Source organism: Vollenhovia emeryi, unplaced genomic scaffold (genome assembly GCF_000949405.1).
Source record: "Vollenhovia emeryi isolate VEMERY1.0 unplaced genomic scaffold, V.emery_V1.0 DF939196.1, whole genome shotgun sequence".
Classification (NCBI taxonomy): domain Eukaryota; kingdom Metazoa; phylum Arthropoda; class Insecta; order Hymenoptera; family Formicidae; genus Vollenhovia; species Vollenhovia emeryi.
Window position 1 is genome coordinate 1009785 of NW_011967170.1, and position 25108 is coordinate 1034892.

Sequence of the window (25108 nt, forward strand, 5' to 3'; positions counted from 1 at the left end):
ATTTGTTCTTCGTCTCATTCCAACTATTACTTTAGAAAGAGACAAACGTGAATTTAGCTAAGACTAAAGTTAAGCGACGTTTGGTGAAGTCGAAGTACTATTTAAATTTTGAAGAACGGTCCGCTTTTACCAACGTCGCTTAACTTTGTTTAATTCGTTCTTCGTCTCATTCCAACTGTTACTTTAGAAAGAGACAAACGTGAATTAAGCTAAGATTAAAATTAAGCGACGTTTGGTGAAGTCGAAGTACTATTAAAATTTTGAAGAACGGCCCGCTTTTACCAACGTCGCTTAACTTTAAGCTCTGTTTAATTTGTTCTTCGTCTCATTCCAACTGTTACTTTAGAAAGAAACAAACGTGAATTAAGCTGAGGTTAAAGTTAAGCGACGTTTGGTGAAATCGGGCTTTAAAAGTTATTGAAACGGTTGACGCGAATATCTGCTCGATTACCGACGCGACGAGCCCCGAGCGGATAACTAACGTCCAAATCACGCGGTTTTTGTTTTGTTTTTTTTTTTTTTAAATAAATGACTGTGTCCGGGAATAATGCGCGAGAACTCGACCGAAGGGAGGCATTTTCAGTAACGCGACATAGAGCGATTAATCTCGCGCGAGCGTACATGTTAATACAACGCGATGATCACCCGCCGTTCCGGCATTTCCGTTTATTGCACTGCGACGCTATCCGGGATGAGGAAATATATCGCGACACGGTAAATATCGCGATAAATCGATGCTTCGGCGATAGTTACATGTGTCGCGCGACGTTAAGGATCCGAGGCGCGCGTACTACACGGCGAGAATTTTCTTTTAGAATTTATCCCGGAAACCGTGGTAGTCGTGGGATAACGTGGCATTTCGAAGAATTTCATGAGAGTTTTTAGACACTAGAACTTATAGTAAAAGAACAAATTAACAGGCGCAGTAAAGAATCGTACGTGGAAACGTTAAAATTTTCTTGTGTTACCAAGACTTGATTATTTCTATGTAAAATTAACTTGAGAAACTCTATTTCAACGCCAGACGTTTCGATCGACTAATGTGATTCTTTTCAATGGCATAATAAATAATAAATACGGCGCAAACAGTCGTTTTATATAAAATATAGAAGCTTATAAGTAAAATTTCCATGTTATCCCACGGCTCCCGTGATTTTCAGGGCAAATTCTAAGACGGAAAAGAAACGGAGTGAAAATTCTCTCCGTGTACTATCATCTGAAGAGATTGGCGGAGAAAATTAATATTGAATTGCTAGATATCTTCTAAATGTAAGGACCGATTCGGCCGCGCGCGATGAACCTCGAGAGAGTAAACGATATCGAGACGACGCAGCTTTTAACAAACAGATTATCTTATATCCTTAGGCGCGAGAGAAGGGAAACGCAATATCGGAGGACGCGGTTAATCTCGATCGCGTGTCGATTTAACACGTCGCGGCGATTACACGACGCCGTTACGACGCCGCCGCCACTCGCGCACGCGAGATATCGAGCGCTTCCCTTCGACCGGAACGAAGGAACGTGCGAGTAAAATTCTTAGCTGGTCTTGTACTCTTTAAGACCGTGTTTTAAAGTCTTTGTCTCGAAGTGACGCACAATAACTGTCTTGTGCCTCAAGAGTACAAGACAGCTATTCTGCTGAGGCCCTTGGGGTGAATTTGCTCCGCGCGCGCACGTTTGCAAAGCGAATGTAAAAAGGGCGGGACGTGCGCCTCAAACGAAACTAAACTCCGTTGTAAAATTCCTGCGGATGTTAATTGCGCGGTTGGATTTACAGCGTGCAGCGATCGAAACTGATTCTCGATTAAGTAACGCTAATTACAGCCGATTACAGATTTTATGATTATGTTATTAATTTATTGTTAATGGTCCAATGTTATGCGTACGATAAATCGCTAATTATAGTCTTATTATCAATTGATTATATTATTAATTGGATTAGTAAAAGTAATTATTAGACCGCGCGATACTTTAAACAATCGTTGTTGTTATTACCTTCGTAAAACTAGTACGAAGATTGCAAATGAAAACGGGGGCGGATTGTAAACGTTAACGAATGCAAATTGGAGATGTAGATTTTAATTAGCGCGATTAAAGTGTTATCGCATTAATTACCGGTACTCTGATACTGCTGAGGTATCCATAAACAACTCTCGCTCTACTACTCGTACCTCCACTGGGAATAAGATCTCAAGTGCAAGAAAACACTTGTTGAAACTTGCATTAATACATTCGTTACAAAGGATGGCGTGATACGCAAGGAATCGAAGAATGAAAAGGATTAAATTGCACGTAGAAAATGATATTGTTCCTCTTTTTTTTCAATTTATATTTTTATGTTTCACTGCAGAAACGTTGTGCAACAAAATGATACTCCCATATATCAGGAGCAACTTGTGTATCGCGTTGCATTGCCGTAAGAGGGGATTTCGCGATTTATCGGAGCGAAATTTTGAGACAAATAGATTCAGCTTCCAAATTCCATTTTATGCCTGTTGTTTGCAAAATGCAACCGGATATCGGACCACAAATCACAAATCAATTTGTCGTTCAATTTGTTGTATAACAGGACGAGGGGCGCAAAACCGCAGCTAGCACGTATTTAATAGATCAAACTATGCAGGATTTCGGGAAAGGCGGTTTAGAGATGCAGGTTCATCAGGGCACCCTCGGTCGTCGCAGCAATCACATGCAAACGTCCATGAACATGGACTCGCCACCGCAGCGAACCACCGCCAGCGGGACTCTCTCGGGTACACGTAAGTGTCCGCAATTAAATCCGCGGTCCTATTTAAACAGTTTTAAATACGCTCCTCAGCTCATTGCTACAATATTTCAGACACGCCAAAAGTGATTCGCGGTTTCTTTTTCCCCCAATTTCTCGATAAGTTTTCACCAACGTCGTCCAACTTGGATTACAGTTTAATTCATTCTTCGTCTCCTTAGAAAGAGACCAAGGATGGTTTGAACTAGCATCAAAGTCAAACAATGCTGGTGAAAACCGGGGCGAGAAGCACCGGAATGCCAAACGCGAAATTTGACGAATTGCAGTGACATAAACTGATAACGAACCGACAACTTCTCCGGCACCTTCTAACGTCATCTTACGTTACAGTGTCAAAGTCGAGCTACATCGGCAACCCGAGCCCGGCGCCGCCCAACGACGTGAGCTTCTATAGCGTGGAGATGGACAACGGCCGGGGCTACATGAGCTACGACGGCAACCCGAGTCCGGCGCCGCCCGTCATCGATCCGACCGGCGGGCCCTACTACCCCACGTCCATGGGCTCGACGGGCCACATAATGGGCGGGCACCTGACGGCGGCCGGCACCGGCACCCTGACGCGCACCAGGACGCTGCCGCGTCCCGTGCCGCCGCCCGACGTGACCGTGATGACCGCGGGCACCAAGTCGCCGATACCGCCGTCTGTGCCGCCGCCGCCCGCCACGTTCACCCGCGTCGGCGCCAACAACGGCGGGCCCCATTCGCACCCGCACTCGCACCCGGCGCCGCCGCCGCCGTCCTGCCAGAGCCACCCGCTGTCGACGTTCGCGGCGACGCCGACCTACTCCGACATCGACGGTCATCTTGTCTGAGGCTCGCCGATCTTCGGGCCCAGCTCGGTGCGCGGCAAGTATCGCGCCGTCGCTCAGAACGACGACGAGGACCGCCGACCGGCCCCGGAGAGGAGCACGCGTCTCTGAGACCCTCCCTCGGGATCCTTCCGCGCCGTTATACCGATCGTCACCCTGAACGACGGCTCGGGAGCGGCGGCTGAAGGCCCTGGCCACTCGTCATCATGCGCCTGAACAATCTCCGGAGACTCTGTTTGGTGCGCGAGAACGAAAGTACGATGTGTGTAAATAGAGAGAAACGTTGGCTGCGGGACGAGAGAGTGGTGCGCCCAGGTTCACGCTGTAAACAGCCTTTCCCTTCCACGCGGTTACTTCCTTGGACGAGAGGAGAGACGCGCGTGGGGCTCTCCTACGCGATTAAATTCTAATCTTAGGGGTACGTGTACGTATGTATAATTGAACGCGCGACGAAGAGCGATCTTGGAGAAGGAGAGAAAGAGGGGAACGATCGCGCCGGCGTGGCACCGCGCGACCGTTCTCCAACAAGCTCGAGGATGGTTCTCTACCGTTCCTCCTCGACTGGTTCTGCCTTCCCCTCCCCTCATCCTTATCGTTTTCCCCGCTCTGACTCTTCGTCCCGGTCCGCTCGCCTTAGCGTTACTTAGCTCGCTAATACAGCGACGCAATCACGACGAGCATCGAACGATCGAGCTCCAAACCCGACGTACCGATCGTTGGAGGAAAGTATATTTTTTCTGTAAATACACGCACGATCCGAAAGGTAGACGAAAGAGAGAGAACGACCCCGCGATCATTTCCGTTCTTCGGTTGCTTCGCGCACGTCGGCACGTACGCTCTTCGTCATAGCGATTATGTTTAGATATCACTATGCTGGTATCGATAATCGTCGGGAAATCCCCCGAGAGACCTTTGAAATATCAATGCGGGAAGTGATCTTCCTCGCTCCGAAACTGACGCCGAAATGCAAATTCGAAATTTCCAAGTGTGCAATCGTAAATTTCACGATCAACAGTGACCATCATTGTCGCTATTAATATCACGGGATACATTTTCATTTTGGCACTGGGATAGCCAATGTCGTACTACGGTTTAAAACTCGGAAGAAACGAACAATATACGCTCGGATCGCTTTTCATCTGTTGTTACAATAAGAAGAGAGGGATTACGTTTGTTATCGTGTTATCCAGAGATTTATCATCTGTTAATATACCTTGAGGCATTGAGAAGGTACAAAATGTGTAACATACATCAAGTGGTATTTGTACAAAATTATTTTACACACTGTACAATTTTATATACTGTTTTTTTTTCCATAAAACCAATCTCTATTTCGGAAAATTAACACACAATGCACAAAACAAGCTGGTTCTTGCAAGCTTTCTTTGCCGCACAAACCTGTCGATCCGTCTTCCAATTTGACATTGGCTATCCTAAGATACCGATCTAATCGGTATCGGATTTTTATGATCACGACTGTCGCACAAGTTCAGTAACTATTAATTTTTTGAAATACCGATAATTAATTGACGATCGCACAATACTGCCCCTTTAAAGCCCGCAAAACGCGGGCATATCCGTCACGACCGTCCATTGTTTACTTTCGCGTCGATAAATCGGTTCGTCCCGATGACTCAAGGCTGAGGAAGGCGAGACAATCGTTATTACAAAAGGGGTGTACATGGGGAAATTGTAGAGAGTCCGATAGCGACGACGCTTTCTTTCCCACCCGCCCTCCATTCGTGTCGTTTACGATCCTCTATTTGAGTTAACGGCGTCTCCTTCTACACGATATCTGGTGGGCGCTAGCCGAGTCTTAGCGCTAAATGTGGCGGTTTGATCTCTAATCCCGACAGTCGCGACTTGATGAAACACTTAAAGTTATAGAGCACAGCCACCTTTAGCACTAAACGACAAGAATACTCAGCGAGTCCGTTATTTCGTACTTTACAAGAGCATTCAGAAGCTTGCGATTCTTGCGAGAATTAAGGGAGAGTCTGGAGTCAATTGCAATTTCAGGAAGGACCTTAACAATCTGCCGCTGTGTGTCCGGAGAAAAATAATAGAATCGAGTTCCTCACAACAGTGCGAAAATATTGGTCCCAAAACATCACTGGCTCTTCAATTCGAGATTGATAAAATTATTATATTGATATCTAAAAATGTTTTTAACACAGAGCTTCCGAAGTATCGCCAAATTCAAGAGAAATACACCGTGTTCTGGTAATTTGTACGTAACATAATATTCTGTAATATCGGATATCTTTATTGTTATTAACTATTTCTTGTTCGACAGTCACTCTCCGGCCATGGTAGGCATTGTACACATTTTATCTTGTGCCGTTAATTTTATAATCGTGACTCAACTCTGTTATAATTTTTTACAGTTCAATTACATATTACAATGACTCGATGAATTTTTAAGAATGTGTGCTTGACAAGGACCTAAACCCGTGGTCGAAACGTCGCACTGCATATTTTTTATTTTTAATTTATTACCGGCAACCTAAAGAGATTATCATGTTTCAACTATTTCTTGCATTGTGAATTTAAAATAACATTACGTTATTAATGTGGCAGATTAAGCTCTATCTAAGCCGCTCGATTGAGAGATTATATTTCTGCAGGCATAACAGTTTTTATCTTTTCGTTGCGACTCAGTCGTTTCTCTTTATTCTTCCGTTCTTGAATTGACTTCGGATTACTCTATGCATCGCAGAAAGGAATTGCGCGACAACTTGAGCTACATATTTGCTGCAAAGCACACACGGGAGGACTTTACCGTTCCGTTGGTTCCGACACACGAAATACAAGTTTTCGAAGTGCGTTATTAGCATAATCGCCCAATTCGCATATCATAAGTCACATTCGCGCTTTAATTACTTGTGTTAGAGTTACTTGTGTCGCTTAAGTTACTTGTATCGCTATTTACGCGACTGCGCTGCGATTGTCGCCCCTCGAGCAATTCCAACGAAATGGAAAATGAATCTTAAGCACTGACTCGTACGTAGAAAGCGGAGTTTTCACTGCCGACCCTGAAGTCAATACTGTAGATAGTTGGTACCGACCGTTTAATATACTTTTACCTTCTACACGCGATAAATATACACGTATACAATGTATGTTAAACGGCCGTTCGCCGCGTTGCGATTTCACAATTGTTCCGCAAGCGATCGGTCGCCCATTAAAAGAGAACCTGCGTATGCGTTTGCGTTTTACTGGTAATTCCGACTTTTTCGGTGATCCGAGTTTTTCGTTCGCCACGTGGATACATCGAGTTGCCGAATGCACCCACGATGCATTTTCGCTTCAGGGATGCACTTGGGAGTTGCATTTGCGAAACAGAAAATGAATAACGACAATGCGGACTCGCACTCGACCAAGTCGAGTTGAGCCCGAATCGTCAGTAAATACCAACAGTTACATAACATATCATATATTGTAATTTCCCACTCAACAATATAAATGTAACATAACGCACGTTTACACAACAGTTACATTGTTGATAGAAAATTGTAATAACGTCATGTAGCTGTTGGTTGGCGTTTACTGGGAACTCGTCGCGTATTCACGCCAGGAGTTTACAAGCGTTTCCACTGCGCGGGATGAAGACACACGAGGTGTGACATAATCAGTGAGAGATTTGTTTTCCAGAGGAGGACGAAAGAGAGCCATACCAGTGAATGTCTCGGCGTAGTGATATCTTGAACAAAGACAATAGTACATAAGTTTACTTGCTACGTAATGGTTTTTAAGTTAAGGGTAAAGTACTCTCTGCCGACGGCGCGGCGATGTTTCGAGAGGACCGCGCGAAGGAGATTCACGTCTGTCGTGCGACTCGCGCGGACGGTCGTAAGAAGAAGGAGAAAATAAACTGCGCGGATACTCGTATTAGCTCGACTAAATGTTCATACATATACATATATTTTTGCATTTATTTCCAATTACTAATTATGATTAAACCAGTGTAAATAGTGCGATAACGTCTCAATGTTTCACGCGGTCGGGAAGAGTGGGAAAAAAATTACACACACACAAAAAAAAATAACCGAGAAAAAAGTAATTCAAATGGATCATATGAGGGTCTCACTATTACCTAGGCTATAAACGAAGTATTGCTAGAGGGTGATAACGCTACGTATATCCGGAGGAGGAAGAAAAAGAGGAAGGGAGAGAAATTAATCCTGTTAATTGCGAACGAGACAACGTCTTTCCGTTCTTCGTCGAGAGCCTAAGTAGTCAGCGTATATATATTTTTGAAAATGACCACGAGACGACGACGACGTTAACGATGATGATGACGACAATGACGACGATGACGATGAAACTCGGATGCGTTTGGCCTATCGCGAGGGGGGGAATATATTGTAACAAAGAGGGGGAGAGCCGTGTAACGCACGCTGCGCCCGCGTCTCGGCGGTGAAGGGCTGTGACAATGAGGTGCAGGGGTCCCGACGACGTTTCGCGTCTCCTCGGATCGGCGCCCGCCGGCCGCGCGCTCCATCGGAGAGGGCACCGCGCGCGATATTAACGATCCCCGTGCTGTACGGTTGATTATAATGCTCGTTGTAATTTCGCCGCTTATAAGATTGCTCGTTTCCGCGCGGGACCGCGCGTCCCCTCGTCTGTTCGCCGGCGGTGGAGATTCCTCCCTTGAGCCGGGGATCGCGTTAGAGAGGAGGGACCGATCCGCAGCGGCGGGGAGGGAGAGAAAGAGAGAGAGAGAGAGAGAGAGATCTTCCGGGATCCACACGCTTCATCCCCGCGATGAGTGGAGAACTGTAGGAGACAATTATACTTTACCTGGCCGGCGGCCACGTGCGTTACATCGCTCGTTGAAGAGATTGTTTGAAAGTTTTATGGATAACGTTTTTCCGTAGCGTACGCATATATATTGTTGTTTCTCATTACAGCGATATTATTTGTTAACACGGTAGATATTACGAAGCTTAAGGCAAAAGGAGGGAGAAGAGAGGAGAAATAAGAAAAAAAAATGAGAGAGAAAGGGGGGAGAGAGAGACGTGTATTGTTAAACCGCCGTTGTGTATGGAGCCGCACAGTTCGGCTTAGACTGATGATAAGAAATTCACGTATGCTCAATTAGAGATGAACATGTTCGCGCATAATTAAGAGTTCTATTTACATATACATGTTTTATATTTGTAATTAAACAAAAAAAACAAATCATCTATACTTAATATTACCTGAAGATTATTATTAGATTTATGTAATCTCCAAAGTATTTGCTCATCAAAGTGCTAGGCATGTTAGACGGACCGCTATTCGTCCAAAATGGTACCTTGGAGATGGACATACCATCTAACACGTACGACATTTGATATTTTACATAATAATAACGACAGCTCGTAATTCCGTTGATTACTCTAAGACATAGTCAATCCTAATTATACAATCATTAAGGATATGGAAAAAAAAAAGAATCAATTAATCGTTTTACATGTATATAAACATATAATGTACATAGCACTTAGATAGACACAAAAAGGGAGAAAGGAAATAATGAAAATATACTTAAATACGAATTATATCAAACTACGAAATGGGGGAAAGGGAAAAAAAACGAAAATCGAGAGCTTTTGTATACTAGGTGTATATTGGTATATATCCACTTTGTATCTCGTTCTTTTTACCGCGAAATAATTATCGATAAATAGGGGGGATTATAGCGGCAGCGTCATTGTTTCTAAAAAAAGTGCGGGACAACAGGGGGGGAAAAAAAAGGTTCAACGACGCGCGGGCATCGCGGGTCGGGGACCGACGACGGGGAGGGTTGGAGAACGGGTGGAGAACCAAGTATCTCGGTACGAGCGAAGAGCCGCGAAATTATATCCGTTCCAAAATTGATATCGCCAGTGTTCCATCGCCTTCGCGTCACATCACTTTTACACACTTGCACACACACACACACACACACGGGGGATACTTTTACAAGGATTTTTCTCATTGCTCGGGCTACTTCTACTTTTTCACGCGCGTAGGGAGATAATTTTTACCCCTTTGTGCCGAGCGTCTCTCACGCCAATAAATAATACACGAAAGTACGTCGTACTCCTCCCCGCGTTTTCGAGTTTGTACATAACTATTATCGCGCCGCGACTGGTCTAAATGTTGCTTCCGTTTTATGTGCCAACCGATCGACGTTGTTCTTCGACGTGTGTAACATACGTTACGAAATTATTCACGCGAGACGATGGGAAAAGGAGAAAACAAAATGAGGGGAAACGAGGAGTCGGGCGGCCGTTCGGCGCAAGATTTTTCGGCGCGCGGCCGGCGCTGTTCCCCCGAGTACAACAGAGATACGTCGGGAAAGAATAGAATATTTAAAAAAAAAAGGAAGAAGAATTAACGGAGATAGGCAAAAAGAAAAAAAAATGGTAGAACGAAGCGAAGAAGGAAAAGCTCTCTGATCGACGTAACGGTGTAACATAATTGAATGCCCACGATTAACTGATTAATGTACATATACATAGTATTTTTACATTCTAATTCTAAATTACATTTCCAATTCTAAATGGTATACACAACACTACACTCACTGTGAGCTTCGCTCCGTCGTCTGCGTATCGTGTCGACGACGACGGCGACGACGAGCCTCTGTCGTCGTCCGCCACCCCCGCGTCGGGGGTGAGCGACGTATCCCGTACAAAAGTGCATTTACAATGATTATTGCTCAGCAGCATCCTCTTCTCCGTTGGCTCCTCCACGTCCACGTGTGTTACATTCTCGCGCCGCCGCGCGACGTTCAATAAACGCATGCCTTGTGCCTTTTCGCCGCATCATCGTTGCTTAAACCGTTAATACGTAGGGCAGAACGAAGGGATAGGAAGGATACCTTGTGCGCGATGCAATTTTGCTATTATTTCCGAGACACACACATACACTCGGCGCGATTTGTCTACGAGCTACGCTCATTACCGAAGGTTGCGACGAGACGCTGTCCTTTGAACGGTCTTACGAGGCGCGAATTAATTGAGCAGCAACGTGTGCATTCGTTTTTTATGCATTCCTTGGATACTCCACGCGAACGTTGTGGCATGATTTGCTAATTGCGAGATTTGCGTTCGAACGACTGCCAATGTTTTAATATTCGATATTAGGGAAAGGAGGTATAAAAATGCTGATTTACAAATGTATACGCAGAGGCAGAGCGGAGCTCAACACGCTAGTCCTTAATTTAAAACCAAAGTAAAAGCAACATTGTGTAGCGTTTAAGAATCTCTATTACGTATACACACCTGTGTGTCTATACAGACATAATTATAATTAACGATTCCAATCATTGTAATTAGGTAAATGAACTAACCGATAAGCAGATAGGTAAAAATAAGCCACTCATTATGTGTATATCATCTTGTTTTCCATTCATAATTTTTCACTACACAATTAACAACATTTTACCTAGGAGAGCCTTTCGTCAGCTAGGATTATTCTGTATCTGTATTCTGTATATTGTTTTCTATTGCAACTATTAAAAACTGATTGTCAACTTATAAACCGGTCTATCATTTTCTTCGCCGGCGGTTTCCTTCTCCTTTCTAACGTAGCGAGAATGGTGTCTAATACAATAAGATAAATCGCATGAATTTGTAAGAACTTTACATCTTTTCTCCTTTTATACAAATTCAGTTTCTTTAGTTCGAAAAAAAAGAAGATGATAGATCACCCAAATGTTTATCTTTAGATTCACGTTTATAATCGCAAGACAAGAGACAAAAATGCGTAGTTTAGAAAGTAGCTTTGTTCGATTTTCTCATGTACGTTTCCTTAGAAATGTTTCTCTTAACAGTCTCTCAACCAATTTTAACATAAAAACGTTGAATCTTTTATCGTAAACATTACTAAATTTTAATTGAAGCCTTATCGAAACAATTTGTGAAATAATAATTAAAACTATTATTATATATTTATATGCTAATCTACATTTGTTTTAATATATACAATGTTTTTTTCAAGTCACGTGTAATTATGCAACGAACGAATTTGACAAGGAAGAGAAGAAGGCCCGGAAGGCATCGGACAAAGCGGAGCAACTATGTAAGTAAACTATTATTTTTAAGCCGAATGTTTGGAGGAGCGGGAGAAAGAAGAGCCTTGCGATCATATGTCAATGTATATTTTTCCTTTTGTATAGCACAGAAGATAACAATTACTATTGTATTACATTACATTTGTTGTCATTCTGGACATAGAGGATGATAATGACGATGATCATGACAGTCTATAAAAGACAGATAATAATGATGATGATGAATGTCGAACAATTATGATAGAAACGAAGTTTACTTAGATAGATTTTAATAGAAATATGTCTCTTAAACACTTAGTTGCGCTGTTCGAATCCAACCTTTTTTTTTCACACTGTGACAAACAAGACTACCGAAATTTATTGAAAGTATATTATTACCGCTCAGTCTTGACGCATTTCAATTATTCGATTTTTCGTGCGATTGCCCATGAATGACTCTAATTCTTCGTAAAAAGTCTCGCTGTTGTAATTGGCATCACTTAATAGCGAATATTAAAACTTTTGATTTATTGAATAAAAAAGATCGAATTTCATCGTCTAAAGCATTCGTGAACGATAAATTTAAATTACATTGAGAATTCCGGCGTTATAAATCCAATTCTATCGTTACTTCTGAATCGTTTAAGCCGCGAGGTAAAAATTGTAATGACAACATTTTGCTATATCAGAATTTCGATTGATTAATCAATTTTGAGCGGATTCGAACGAGTTCGCACGTCGCAACGAGATTACATACATAATTCACGTTATCTACAAAGGAAACAGATTTGTAAGTGATTATGACATGATTCCTTGAATGCGCCTTCGGAAAAAAAACGCTAGCGCATTTTTTTCTATTTATATATATATATATCTTAAACTATTAAAACGCTAGTTTTACAGCCCAAAACGCTCTTTCGACAAACGCGTTTGCAAAACTCACTAGAATTCTGTACATTAATAAAATCGCCCGCTACTCGTGATCATGAATGTAAACTCAATCAATATTGACAGGTACCATGCTGATATATCTCAGTATACAGGAAATAGCTTAAAATAAATACGGTTCGTTTATGCTCTAACGCTCGGTGATCGCGGCCGAATATATCAATTAAGAATACGATAAATTTTCTTGCACACTATTTGCAAATCTGTCCAAGTATCCCTCTCGCGCGTGATATCTCGCGACGAGTACGCAATTTACAAATTGTACACGAATTGCATATAAGTACAATCGTCAAAGAGAGCCCGATTTATTAAATTTTTTTTTCATCTTTGCATCGTCATAACGCAATCTCAGGCGAGATTTGCGAATGCTATAGGAAGATCTCGAACAGAACTTCGATACAGTATTCTTTAGAAAAGCGCAGAAGAGAGAGTTATCTAATATATATTTACATTGTGATGAGATTTAAAGCTAGCGCTAAAAACTGTTCGGCGCAAAAGTAAAAGAAAAGTACATGAGAACATAAAAAATATACACTATCGGTTGATAACCTGAGCAATCTTTCTCTCGTTAATCTTTCATATGTTAAAATGTCATTAAAAGTTTTAATAGCGAGACTACGGTCATTATTACATTAAGAAATGTATCGTAAGAATTTTGTAAATTTTCGATAACATTATCAGCTATTATTTTATCTTGCCTTTCTTCTGACGAAAGAGAGCGCTCATAAAATTAATTGAGCATAACGCTAACTTGAAATTCGACTTTTAAGAGAGTAGCGTTCAAGCTATTGACCAACGGCGTATATTCAACACGGATAAACATTTAATAAGCCTGTGTGAAAGCCTTAATTCCATCGGCGATTGGTAAACTCGGAGAAAAACGGTAAATAAATCGGCAATCGGACATATAACATAAAAAAAAATCACAGTTTCATTTAAGTCTAGATTCGTACATATATATAAGCGGTATTAAATAATTATAATATTTACAATCTCGAGGAAGGCCTCGGCGCAGCCTATCGAGCCACACGAGACACGCTCTAATAATTAGTCAATTAATAATATAATGCGTTCTCTCGGTCAGCCCCGTTCGAGAACAACGGTCTACCTATTACGAGAGAGATCTGAAGAAAGAGAGAGAGAGAGAGAGAGAATATAGTTAATAATATAACATTTATAAAATAACGTTCGTCTCGTGTTCGCACTTATGAGTACGATTATTTTGATCCGGTACTTTGACATGGTGAGGTTTTTCGCGCTTTGTCGTACTAAGGTAAAAGACAAGCAACGATAAGGCGTATTTGAAATACGTTCTTCAACGTGACTTCGATAGCAACGCTAGCGACAATGGTAAATTCTAGTACGAGCCAGTAGTACCTGTTTTTCCTACTTCGCTCAACATGATTCCAACTTGAGACCTGTTGCTAATCTACTACATTATTATAGACACATCTAATCAAATTCTTTAATTACCGAAAACTGAAGAAATCTCAAAAAAAAGATTGACTCATTACTACATACCTAGGTATAATTCGGCGAACTAACTGCTAGCTCGTACGACTTAATCACGATTCAATTTTACTTCGATTTTCATTCCCATTCCGCTCGTAGCCGCTGCTCGCGGCTGGTGTCTTTTACTTTATTACTCTATTAGCACAATTGCCGCTAACAAACACGCGCAATCCCGTGGGACGCGAAGTGAAAGGGTCGCTTTGATTGAATATACACGTAGTATGCATACAATGGCGCTCGCGAGAACATCTCGCATGTATAAAAGTTTATCTCTCTCCTCTAATATCTCTTCGCTATCACTTAAACGGTAAAAGTCTTTCCTACGAGGACAGTCGCCCGATGATGATACTCCTATACTCGCACAACAACACCACCACGAAACTTCGAGATCTACAGTATCATGAGAAACTTAAACTTTAGATTCCACAATTCGACATTTACAGTACATATCCTTCTTTTTTAAACAGTAAAATGCAGCTTCGTTTGGGCGTTTAGAAATTAATAGCCGGTTCTAGCAAGCATGGACAGACGGAGAAAGCTGTCTTCAATATCGGTAAAGTGACATACATGAAATGAATCGCATCGTCAGAAGAGTTTATCATTAATTCGTGCAGTTATTAAATACACCGCTAACGTATGCAGGTGGAAAAAAGAGTACAATTATAATGGGAAAAGCCAATAAAGGTCGTGGATTAACGGCTTGCTAGCATTAGATATGAGTCAATTTTACAGAATATCCCGACAGCCTCAAAACGCGAGGCTGTAGGATCTCAAAATTGTCTGACGCTCGTCTAAATACTCGATACACGCTTTCACATTTCTTCGGTGAACAACAAAACGACTGTCTCCCTCAAAACTTTAACCCGCCTGCCTGTAACACGCGACTGGTATACTATGCCTTATACACGTATATACATCGTGAGCTCGATAAAATTAACAAGACATGAATACGATTTCGTATGACTCATTGTCTACCATCAACGTCTCTATGTTTTACGGCTAGCTTACGCCTTTACGCACATATCGATGATCTATGTACACTGATTTCCTATCATGTATACAAAGTATCATTCGTCTTTTGCGGAGCTACGTTTGTGTATTTATATATATATATGCGTGTTCGTGTAAGATTAACACCAAAAGAATCCGTTCTTTTAAACATGATATTTTCAAGCAGTTTCCGTAGTTGAAAATCGCAAAATCAGTCAGGGGGATGTGAAATACTGCCGGGTAAACACGCGAGATAATTTTCGATAGTTCGCTCGAGAGTATTGATCGGACCCTTCTCGTGTTAATTACTAATTAAGCTGCTCATTAGTCGCACGGACACGGGAAACGAAAGTTTTGTGCGACGACTGATACGTGAGAACACAGCGGCCTTGAAAGCAGATGTTCATTAAGAGTTTTATGAAACATTTCTTTGTCATCTTCTATGTATATATAAATTTTTGTATCTATAGCGTACAGATATATATCAAGAGTTTCCCGCTTGGAGGATAATAGTTTTCGAATAGAGCCTAGCCATTAAAAGCCATTCTCGGTCCTAACTCTGAACAGTGTTTGCTATCAGGAGCCACTATCGAGGAATAAAACTCTTGAATGTACACCCAATCTAGCTCGGACGAATCTCTCTGTTGGATTATTTTGACTTAGAGATAGTGAGTATGCACAACGCGCGATGAGATCTCCGTCTTTTCATTAATAATTCTTTTGCTGATAATTTCTCTCCCTTACTTCGAGAAGCACATCTATTATTATTGTAGTCAAATTAGCGCTACTCTCTACTATTAATCAATACACTACTATTGTTACTGTTGCCGCCGCCGCTGCTGCTGCTGCTAAATGCTACTAAAATTACACATTTGTTAGCGTACTCCGCTCACTCCTCCCTCTATTAATATCATATTATCAGTTATTACCACTAGTATCGTCAATAATCAACGCAATAGTTAGCGATATATTGTTAATCTTATTATTGTTATCGTTATTTAAAGTTCACTATTTATTGTTGCGGTTACTTTTGTTCTTGCTGTTGCTTTATTATTGCGAGCATGTTCTTCTCAGTGTGTTGCAAGCTGCACATGTTAATTCCCTTGGTCCTGGTCCCAGTTCCTGCTACTTGTCCGCTTGTGTTCGCAATGACGATCGAAAGGATGACTCAGTCCTTACATATAGCGAGGGTACATTCAATCGATGAACATATTACCGTCGTCGAAAAACGTGACTGAACTTAAATTCTACAAACGTACGTAACGTAAAACATTGGAAGACTTTACAATGCCAGGAGTATTATTAGTAATTTCAGAGATCATACCGTAGCTCTCGTATTATTAGGGATACGTCACCTAAGAGTCCTAAAACCATAGGGCTTTATATACATTCTTCTACGTTCGTCGCAAATGGACATTGAAATTTTTACATTAATAACACGGTTGATAACGTAATCTGAAAGACGAAAGCTGTTTAAGACGTTGCAAGGATTAACGTGTTCAACGGTACACGATAAATTGCGTGATTCATCAAATCGTGATCATTGTTCATTCAGTTCACTCAGTAAATGCGAATTTCTAGCACTCGTGATTCAAGTAATAGGTCTCAATTATCGTTCTAAATTAACGACAGTACAAACCTACGGAGAGGAAATTAATACCCCTACGATCCATCTATTCATCGTACATTTTAGCGCAACACAGCGTTTTTACCTGAGATACGAATGAATCGTTATATGAAAAAAGAAGACATTAGAATGTACAAATGTATAACCATCTTTTTTTTATATCAAGGGTTTCAAAGGATTGAGTAGAAAACACTGATCTCTTTCTCTCTTGCCGTTTTCTCAGACATTTTCTTGAGTTCCAATGACAAAATCAATTGTGCCTTGAAAAAACAGTGACGCCTATTCTTTGGCAATGTGTAGAATAGTTTCTTCCAGATAGCTCTAAGCTTGTATACGCGATTATGTGAGACAAGGCAGTGATCATAGCACGTGATAGAGTTTCTAGTTTCCCATTCTACGTTGCGCCCGACAATCTCTGGTTCAGTTAACTGAATTCATTTAACGCCCTATCCTCTTTTAAGGATTACACTTCTACCCGTGATACATGTATGTATAAATGCAGAACGATGATGCGAAACAGATTGAATCCAGTCAGATAAACTCGTGGTAAACTTGCAAAACGTCGTACACCGAGATCCTGCCTTAAAGAGATACGCCCTTGAGATACTTGTTACTTTTCATGTACCATCCAGTACACGCAGTGGCGAAAGGTAGAGGAAACAATAATCTAGAGATTGCGAAATAGATATATATATGTATATATATAAATTTATAAATATATAAAAATATGTATACCAAAAAAATTTCTTTTACAAAGCCAATAAGAGTTGCGAGAGGTGGATTCAACTCGTTTTGCGTTACCGTTCCTCGAGTAGGAAACGAAAATGTAATCAAGAGTTGATATTAGACGTGGCCGAGCCCTTGAATTTTCTTTAGTCTCCTAGACGTTAATAATCTCGGTCACGACGCACCGATTATTTGCCTAAAATCGACTCGTGCTCGTCAATGATGATCAATGTCCGCACAGAATGAGCTAGGAACCTACAGCGGCTATCTTACATATCTGAGAAATATCTCTAGTTTCCGCGGCTGCCTCGGTTGACAACCGCCGTTCCGTTGGGAATAGGATCCCTGAATCCTTCATCGTACGCCGCCGTGATGAGATCTAGTCGTAATGTACAACACGCGCCGCCTTAAAGGACAGTCTATCGAATGTACAAAGCGCCATTCTCTCCCCGTATCTTGCACCCTGGCGATCTCAGAAATGGTCTCCCCCGGCAAATGCGGAATCTCTTGCACCGCGCAGATCCAGCCTAGATCCCAAGGAGATCCTCACGCGACGTGGCGTCTCTCGGATTCTTTTCTACTATCGTTATCGCAGTGTACGTACGCTTTTATTCTCTCTCTCTTTCAGCGCTAAATCAACGCGGCTTTGTCTGAAATCACATTCACACGATGCTCTGTATATTGAACACATATTTTTGCGTATTGCGTATATCGTGAGTGTGTAATGTGTGTGCGTGCGCCACGTATTTACAATCATCTATTATGCATTTTTCTTTTTTTGTCGCAGAGTGCATCTTTAGCGAAGGAGGGGGTGCGTCTTTACCCTACGTTACGGAGAGCAATGACGAGCAATTCCGCTAATCTACCTCGACTCCGCCGTCTTATTACTGACCTCTTCGTCGGCGGCGACCGGGGTGGTGCCCGCCGGAGGAGGCGGCGGCGGCTGCTGCTGCTGCTGAGGCTGCTGCTGCTGCTGCTGCGCGGGAGGAGGAGCGCTCGCCGCACCGGGATGCGACGGGGCCGGCTGTTTACCGTACTTGCCGGTGTCCTGCTGCTGCGGCGCGCTCTGCGACTGCAGCTCCGGTCTCCGGAGGTAAGCGGCCGCCTCCTTTTTCGGTGGTACCACCGGTTTATTCGGCGGTACCGGGGGCGGCACGCCGCGCGACATCGGCGGCTTTTTCGCGGGCAGGATACCACCACCTCCGCTACCGGCGGCAGCGGCGGCGGCGGCGGATGCTTGAACAGCGGGGCTGGCGGCAGGACTCGAGGACTGGCCGACGTGAAAGCCGAGCTTTCCCCCCGCGGCGGCGACGGCGGCTTGCGACGACGAGATAAGCTTAGCCGCGGCGGCGGCCGCGGTACCGACGGGCGCAGGTACAGCCGGCTGTCGCTTGTCTACGGCCTGAGGAATGAACAACACAACCAATGACCGATTTCAGAGTGCCGAGAGCCGCCAGGTAAGAACAGAACCGGGCACACACCGTTAAAAACCGTTATTCTCTGCAGGGGAGGTGGTGGAGGAGAAAGAACCATACCAAAGAACTAATCCAAAGCAGAGAGAGAAACAGAGGCAGACTCGGTGGAGAGCGGGGACGATAGCTACGAAAAAATGGTCAAGACCGAAGAGGAGGAGAGAGAAAAAGAGAGAGAAACAGAGAAACACCGTTATTTAAGCAGCAAACGATCACAACTCAGGCCGAGGCCCTCGAGATGCTGAAAATTAAATTCCATGTCGTCAAACTGTGCTGTTAATAGAGAATTGCGAGGATGCGGGAACACCTCTCTTCTGGCTTACTCGTCAGAGAATAGGACACTCGAAACACGCGGTCCAAACTGCACAATCAAAGAAGGTATTAGTTAAACTTAATGAGCAGATCCTGCGAGAAAATAGACGAGATACAGACAGACTACGTGTTTAGGTAAGAAATATTTTAATCTGCAGATTTGCGTCGGGATGCTACAAGTTCGAATTGGCCGAGTATTCATCTACTTGTTAAGATATGCTACCGCTAATCCAAATAGTAGAAAACGTCAGAGTTCGTAGGACCCGTAAGACCCGTGTAATTTAGTAGGTGACGATTACGCTATATTGCGATTAGGAAGTCAAGCTGGGGGCAGTTTGTAAATAAAGCTCAGAAATGAGTTGCGTACAATCTTCTTCTTTTAATTGTAGGAATCGGTCGATGTACACATGTGAAATAATAATAATCTTATGTACAGAAAATAAAAGTATCGTAATAAAATATAACTCTAGGTATCGATGATGTGCTAACTTATAAGATCGGTGTACGGTGGAGGTGTGTATAATATTGCGAGTGTGTTGTAACAATTAACTTTTCAAATAAATCGTGAACGCGTGTATAAAAGTGTATATACAAGTGTAATGTAAAATAAATTTGCAAAATAATCTTGCGGATACTCACAGAGCTTATTCGTAAGAATTTGTGTATGTGTGTGTGTGTGTGTGAGGTAACGGTTCTTAAACTTTAGTGCATCATCTGATACGAGCGATAGAAGTAGCGAGAGTGTATTCCGGTCAATGCGAACAGAGAATCATGTGCATCAAATATAAAACTATGTAGAAGCCAAGAACGTTATTTGGAACAGGCGAAACTCACTTTTCCAATGTAGTTTTGTAATTTATTTCCATTTAACATATATCTAATATTACTCTACACGAACATTTCTGCGCTGTTGTACGATATCAACGGTGCAGAAATGTTTCGTGTCTTTATTTTTTGGGCAAATGCCATTTGCAAAGGGACGTAACAAATTGGTTATCAAAATGTATACGTCAAATGTATCTTTATAAAAAAAAAATTAATAAATACATATAACATCTGTTTCTTTAAATTAAAAAGAAATTAATGTATATTAATTGTAATAACTATATGTATAGTTGCAATAAATATGACTAAAGTGTGATATATTTATGATCTATAAATATATGGGAATAAGATACATAAGACTAGAGAAAAGCTTATAAAATGCTCGTGTATAAAATCAGTGATAACAAATGCATTTATTCCTACTAAAATAAAGCTACGAAGTGATGTAATATATATATAAACATAATATATATTACATATATATGATGTAATATATATATTAAATATATATATTATTTGCTAAATAATTATTTCGTTTATACACGATTCTTCCACATATTTTGATTGCAATGCTAAAGATCATAAAATAAATCTTTAAAAAAGTAGTGATGGGAGAAATGTAACATAAATATTTCAACTATTTACATTTCAAAGATACAAACGTTTAAAAAATCGTTCAATCGTTAATTCAGATTTAACAATCTATGTCAATGGTACACTGTGCACAGGGGATTTTAAATTTTCAATTTGATGTTTCTCTTGAATTATAAAGAGCCTACTTACGTCATTAATTACAGTCTTTCCAATCAAGTTCCATATCATTTTAAAAGACAGAATACTTTATCTGCACTTACGATGTGTAAACTTAACTTTTTGCCTACTCAAAATTCTATTTTTAAATAATATCTGACACACATTTATATATCGAATTGAAGCTAATTACCTCATTAAAGCTCTATCGCACAAAACACAATACCGACTAAAAGTTAGCTAATTTCTACTTCCAACTAAATTTCCCTATCGTTATAATAATTAATTATTTCCTTCTTTCGTCTTGTCTTTTTCAAGAAAATACTAGCGAAGTGCCAGTACTTCTTAACGTCAGATATAAAAATACCGCGTATAAATAGGCTCTGTATAATCTTTAGATTAACGTCGAGTGTGTAGGGAAATGTGGATAGGTTACCTGCGTGTCTGAAGGAGCTGTAGATTCTCCACCCACAGATGTTAAATTAGGCGTATATGCGACTCCGCGAAGTGCCTGTCCAGGTGTTACAGACCTAGCAATCCCAGTCGCTGAAGAAGAAAAAATAATTATCGTGTTCGTTTCAAAGTGTTATCATTTAAAACGGCTTGGCAATTCAATCCGAGACCGACTAAACTCTTGACACGTATGCGTGTGCAATTTATATATTATCAAAGATTTCACTTAGACATAAGGACAAGATGCATATTTTCGTACTAATGTTTAAAATGGAATTTGCTAAATTTTACATTTACATGTATGTTACATATCGAGATATCTAAAAGGAATCTTACTTGGCCCACTGACAGGAACACTGGATACTGTCGCAGTAGGCTGAACAACTTTACTGCTGACCATAGGTGTCCCTGTACCCAAGACCGCCCCCTTCACTGTAAAAAAAATATATAAAGTTACGAGACATCCTTCCTCGCAATATCAAACGTATGCCAAGGGTGATGCGAGCGTCTTGTAAGCGAGTCCCTTCGTTATTAATACCATTTAACAGGATCCTCTTCGATACGCGTAATTTCTATTTTTATAACTTTGCAACAACAACGTACTTGCTTGCGGAGCACTAGCCGGCCTGAGTGTCGGCATGGCGACCAGATTCGCTGGTTTCGCCGGCGGCGGCGGCGGAGTTGCGCCGACTCCTCTGGCAGGTCCGCGAGCCTGCGACTCCTTCCACGTGTCCATTTCGGCGCGTAACTTCTCCAATTCCGTCTCGAAATCCTTCGCTCTCTTCTCCTCCTTGACGAGGGCCTGCCGATACTGCTGCCTCTCCATATCGAATTGCGCTAACTGCTTCTCCAATTCCGCCTCCATCTGCAGTGACTTTTTACTCTCTTCCTCGAGGCCCTCGGCCATCGAATCTATCCTCACCTTCTCCTCGCTGAGTATCTGAGCCAAGTCCTCGGATCGCTTCCTCTCCTCAATGTACTTCATAATAATCTTTTTACGTTCCGCCAAGAGGAGCAGCACGATCTGCTTCTGCCGACCCTTTTCTTCCTCGAGATGATCGTTGATCTTCTTTAATTCCATCTCTAATCTCTTTTTCTCTTGTTTCTCTAATTCTAACTCCTTCTTCAATCTCGTCCGCTCTTTCTCAAGACCGTAGGTGATATCGTCACCCTGAGCGGTATCATGTTCGTGTTTCCGCTTCTCTTCCTCCAATTCTTTAATTACCTGAAGGATGTTTCGTTCACAATGAGACAATAAAGTGATGTTACTTTCTAATATTATTACGTCGCAATGTTTACGTTTACTACAACATGTTAACAAGAAATACGATTAAAACATACATACCGCTCTGTGCCTAATTTCAGCATCCCTAAGGACTTTAGTCATCCTACACTGCGCCTTTCTTTGCTGCGTCACCAGTGCTTCCAGACTAGCGACTTGTTGATCAATTTGATTCCCTTCGACACCAATAACACCACCTACTATCGCGACGTCGCGAGCTAATGCCGCGTGCGGATCCGCAGTACTACTGAGATACCGGGAGCTTAGAAGGTGTTTCATTTTTTCTGACTGAAAGGAAAAACGGCGATTGTTATACAACAGGCCGAACGATCGTTACGTGTCATAGTCTATTGGAAAATATTAGAGAGCTTGGACAATTGACACGTTGCTATGCAAGAAATAAGGTTTAACTCGATTCTGATAATCCTTTATCTTTTGTATCGTTTAAAAATGACAGTATGTGTGAACGACAGAAGAGTGGTTTTAAAACGAACGAGTGTCAAACCTCGATGTACACGCTTTACAATTATCCAATAATTTTCTACGTGCTATTATCCAAGCTGAAAAAAATACCCGCTGCAGTTACACGAAAAGACAAGCGTAAGACGCTTCTGAAAGCGATCCTTTAATAGCAGTTGTAACAGTCCAATTACTTTTAATGCCGCTATCACTATGTCTCTCGCCTGGAGCTCGCCTTCCAGGTATCCCAGTAACTTGAGCAAATCAGTTTTGCTCAGCTCCATTTTTGGGTTACGCTACAAACAGACACCAAGCAACTGTTGAGTCCAATTTATATAACACAATCCCCAGATTTATATTACAATCGTGGACTCCAAGGCGAAGGGGACGCACGCCGGGAACGTACCTTGAGGGTGTTGGAGGAGCTCTTGTCCAGCGGCTCGATGTTGTTGGCCTGCTGTTGCGACTGCAACGACTGCTGGATCTGCGACTGCGACGGCTGGGCACCGAAGGCCAGGGGCTGCGCCTTGTCGGCCGCTCTGGCCAGGACGGTAGCGGCCGGCGACGACGGCGCCGACGTTGACGGCGGCCCGTTGGCCGTTGTCGTTGTCATCGTCGTCGACACGACACCGGGCGAGGTGACGCTGACGGCGCCTTGATTCTGCGATGCCATTGTCGCGCTCTAACGCGGAGGACTGTTACCTACCAACCGTCGACGAGCGGTGGTCGTCGTCGTCGTCGTCGTCGTTGTCGTCGTTGCTCCGGCGCGGCTCGGAAGGGGCGATCCCGTGAAACTCGCTCGCTCGCACGCTCGCTCGCTCGCTCGCACGCACGCACGAGCTCTCGCCTGAGCGCGCGCCCCAAGCTGCTCCTACGTCGACTTCCTCACCCCTCGATCCGGAGACCCGCCACGGCCGTCACGGGACGCGCGAGCACCCCCGCCGGACACCCAGCGGCCCGGGACGCCCGCCACATCGCCGACACGGGACCGACGGCCGCGTACGCCTCTTCTTCCCGTCGTCGTCGTCGTTGCACTCCTGCTCGTCCTCGTCGTCGTCGTTCCCTCGTCGCCGGTACTCGGAGTCGTTGCCCGTCGGATCGGCGCCTCACGCCGACGAGAGCGTATTAACGCGGCGGCATCCGGCACGGCGGGCCGCTCTGCCTCCAGCTACGCTACGCTCGTCCCCTTGACAAATCAAGCGCACAAAGCGCAGCCAGCTCTCACGGCACGGCCAAGCGAGACTCGATCCTGAGAGCGGCCACTCTGGTGTTTTACTTGTTATTTCGCTAAGCAGTTTCCAGCGCTTTACGCCCACTTTTATTTTTGAAACTACTCCGCTACGCCCATTTTCAAGCACTGTCGATAAAGTCTCCAGGTAATACTGAAGGAGAGTCTCTCATTCTCCGTTTTTCATGAAAATTCATAGGATCGGGTATTTTTGCCTGTAAAACACGAATTTGCAAGTTAAAATTGTCGCTCGGCACTACTAAGAGAGTTATAAATTGTTAAAATCTGACAGTTGTGAGGTTAGGATACCTGTCGTACCGACACCAACAAACACTATACGCGAACAGCGTATAAGGACCGGCCAAAAGAGAGCGTCAGGAGGAGACGATGCCATGCAAGAATCTGAAAAAAACACGAAGAACAGTCGTACATAAATTATATATCGTACAAAATTAATAAATAATCAACAGGTTTATAAAATTAAAGTTATATTTCTTCAGTTTTTTAGTTTTGACCTTGAAAATGACCTTGTCGCAAATTTTTATTCTCATATTCGTAAGCAGCGTTCAAAAATACAAAAAATAGTGTCGCTTCAAAAAGATCGGAGGGTTCACCGATTCGGATTTAACTACTGTAACCAATAGTTATCCGATAAAACCAGTACCACTATATAAATGTGTAACAAAAATTGTACTGTAAATGCGCAAACGAAAATCTATCGCATAAAAGATTATTTTAGACCAACTTAAAATTTCATACAATAGAAAAGTTAATCTAAAGAGGCCCTCCGCCGCCCCCGCCAAATTCTTATCGGCGGTCTTCTTTTGTTTGCGATAAAATTAAGTTTTTACACTTTTATAACTTGACGCAAAAAGATCGTAAGTCCCGAAAATAAAAAATATTG

The 25108-nt window shown here is 42.5% G+C and overlaps 1 protein-coding gene across 1 annotated transcript; it reads right to left on the reverse strand.

Annotated features, from left to right (window-relative positions):
• Positions 1-18188: 18188 nt before the first annotated feature.
• LOC105562086 (uncharacterized protein CG10915) lies at positions 18189-24726 on the reverse strand. The gene is made up of 8 exons (XM_012012616.1): positions 23383-24726; positions 23171-23272; positions 22581-22805; positions 21839-22460; positions 21572-21667; positions 21219-21328; positions 18424-18825; positions 18189-18372 (listed from the first exon to the last, which is right to left on the reverse strand). The coding sequence occupies exons 1-8, from the start codon at positions 23647-23649 to the stop codon at positions 18286-18288; spliced, it is 1911 nt and encodes a 636-aa protein (XP_011868006.1). The 5' UTR covers positions 23650-24726; the 3' UTR covers positions 18189-18285.
• Between the last annotated feature and the right edge of the window lie 382 nt (positions 24727-25108).

Coding starts and splice junctions, on each gene's coding strand:
- LOC105562086 (XM_012012616.1), bottom strand. CDS start 23,649: ATGGCATCGCAGAATCAAGGCGCCGTCAGCGTCACCTCGCCCGGTGTC. Junction 22,806..23,170: donor TAGTGATAGCGGCATTAAAA/GTAATTGGACTG, acceptor TTTTCCTTTCAG/TCAGAAAAAATGAAACACCT. Junction 21,668..21,838: donor GGCTAGTGCTCCGCAAGCAA/GTACGTTGTTGT, acceptor TTTTTTTTACAG/TGAAGGGGGCGGTCTTGGGT.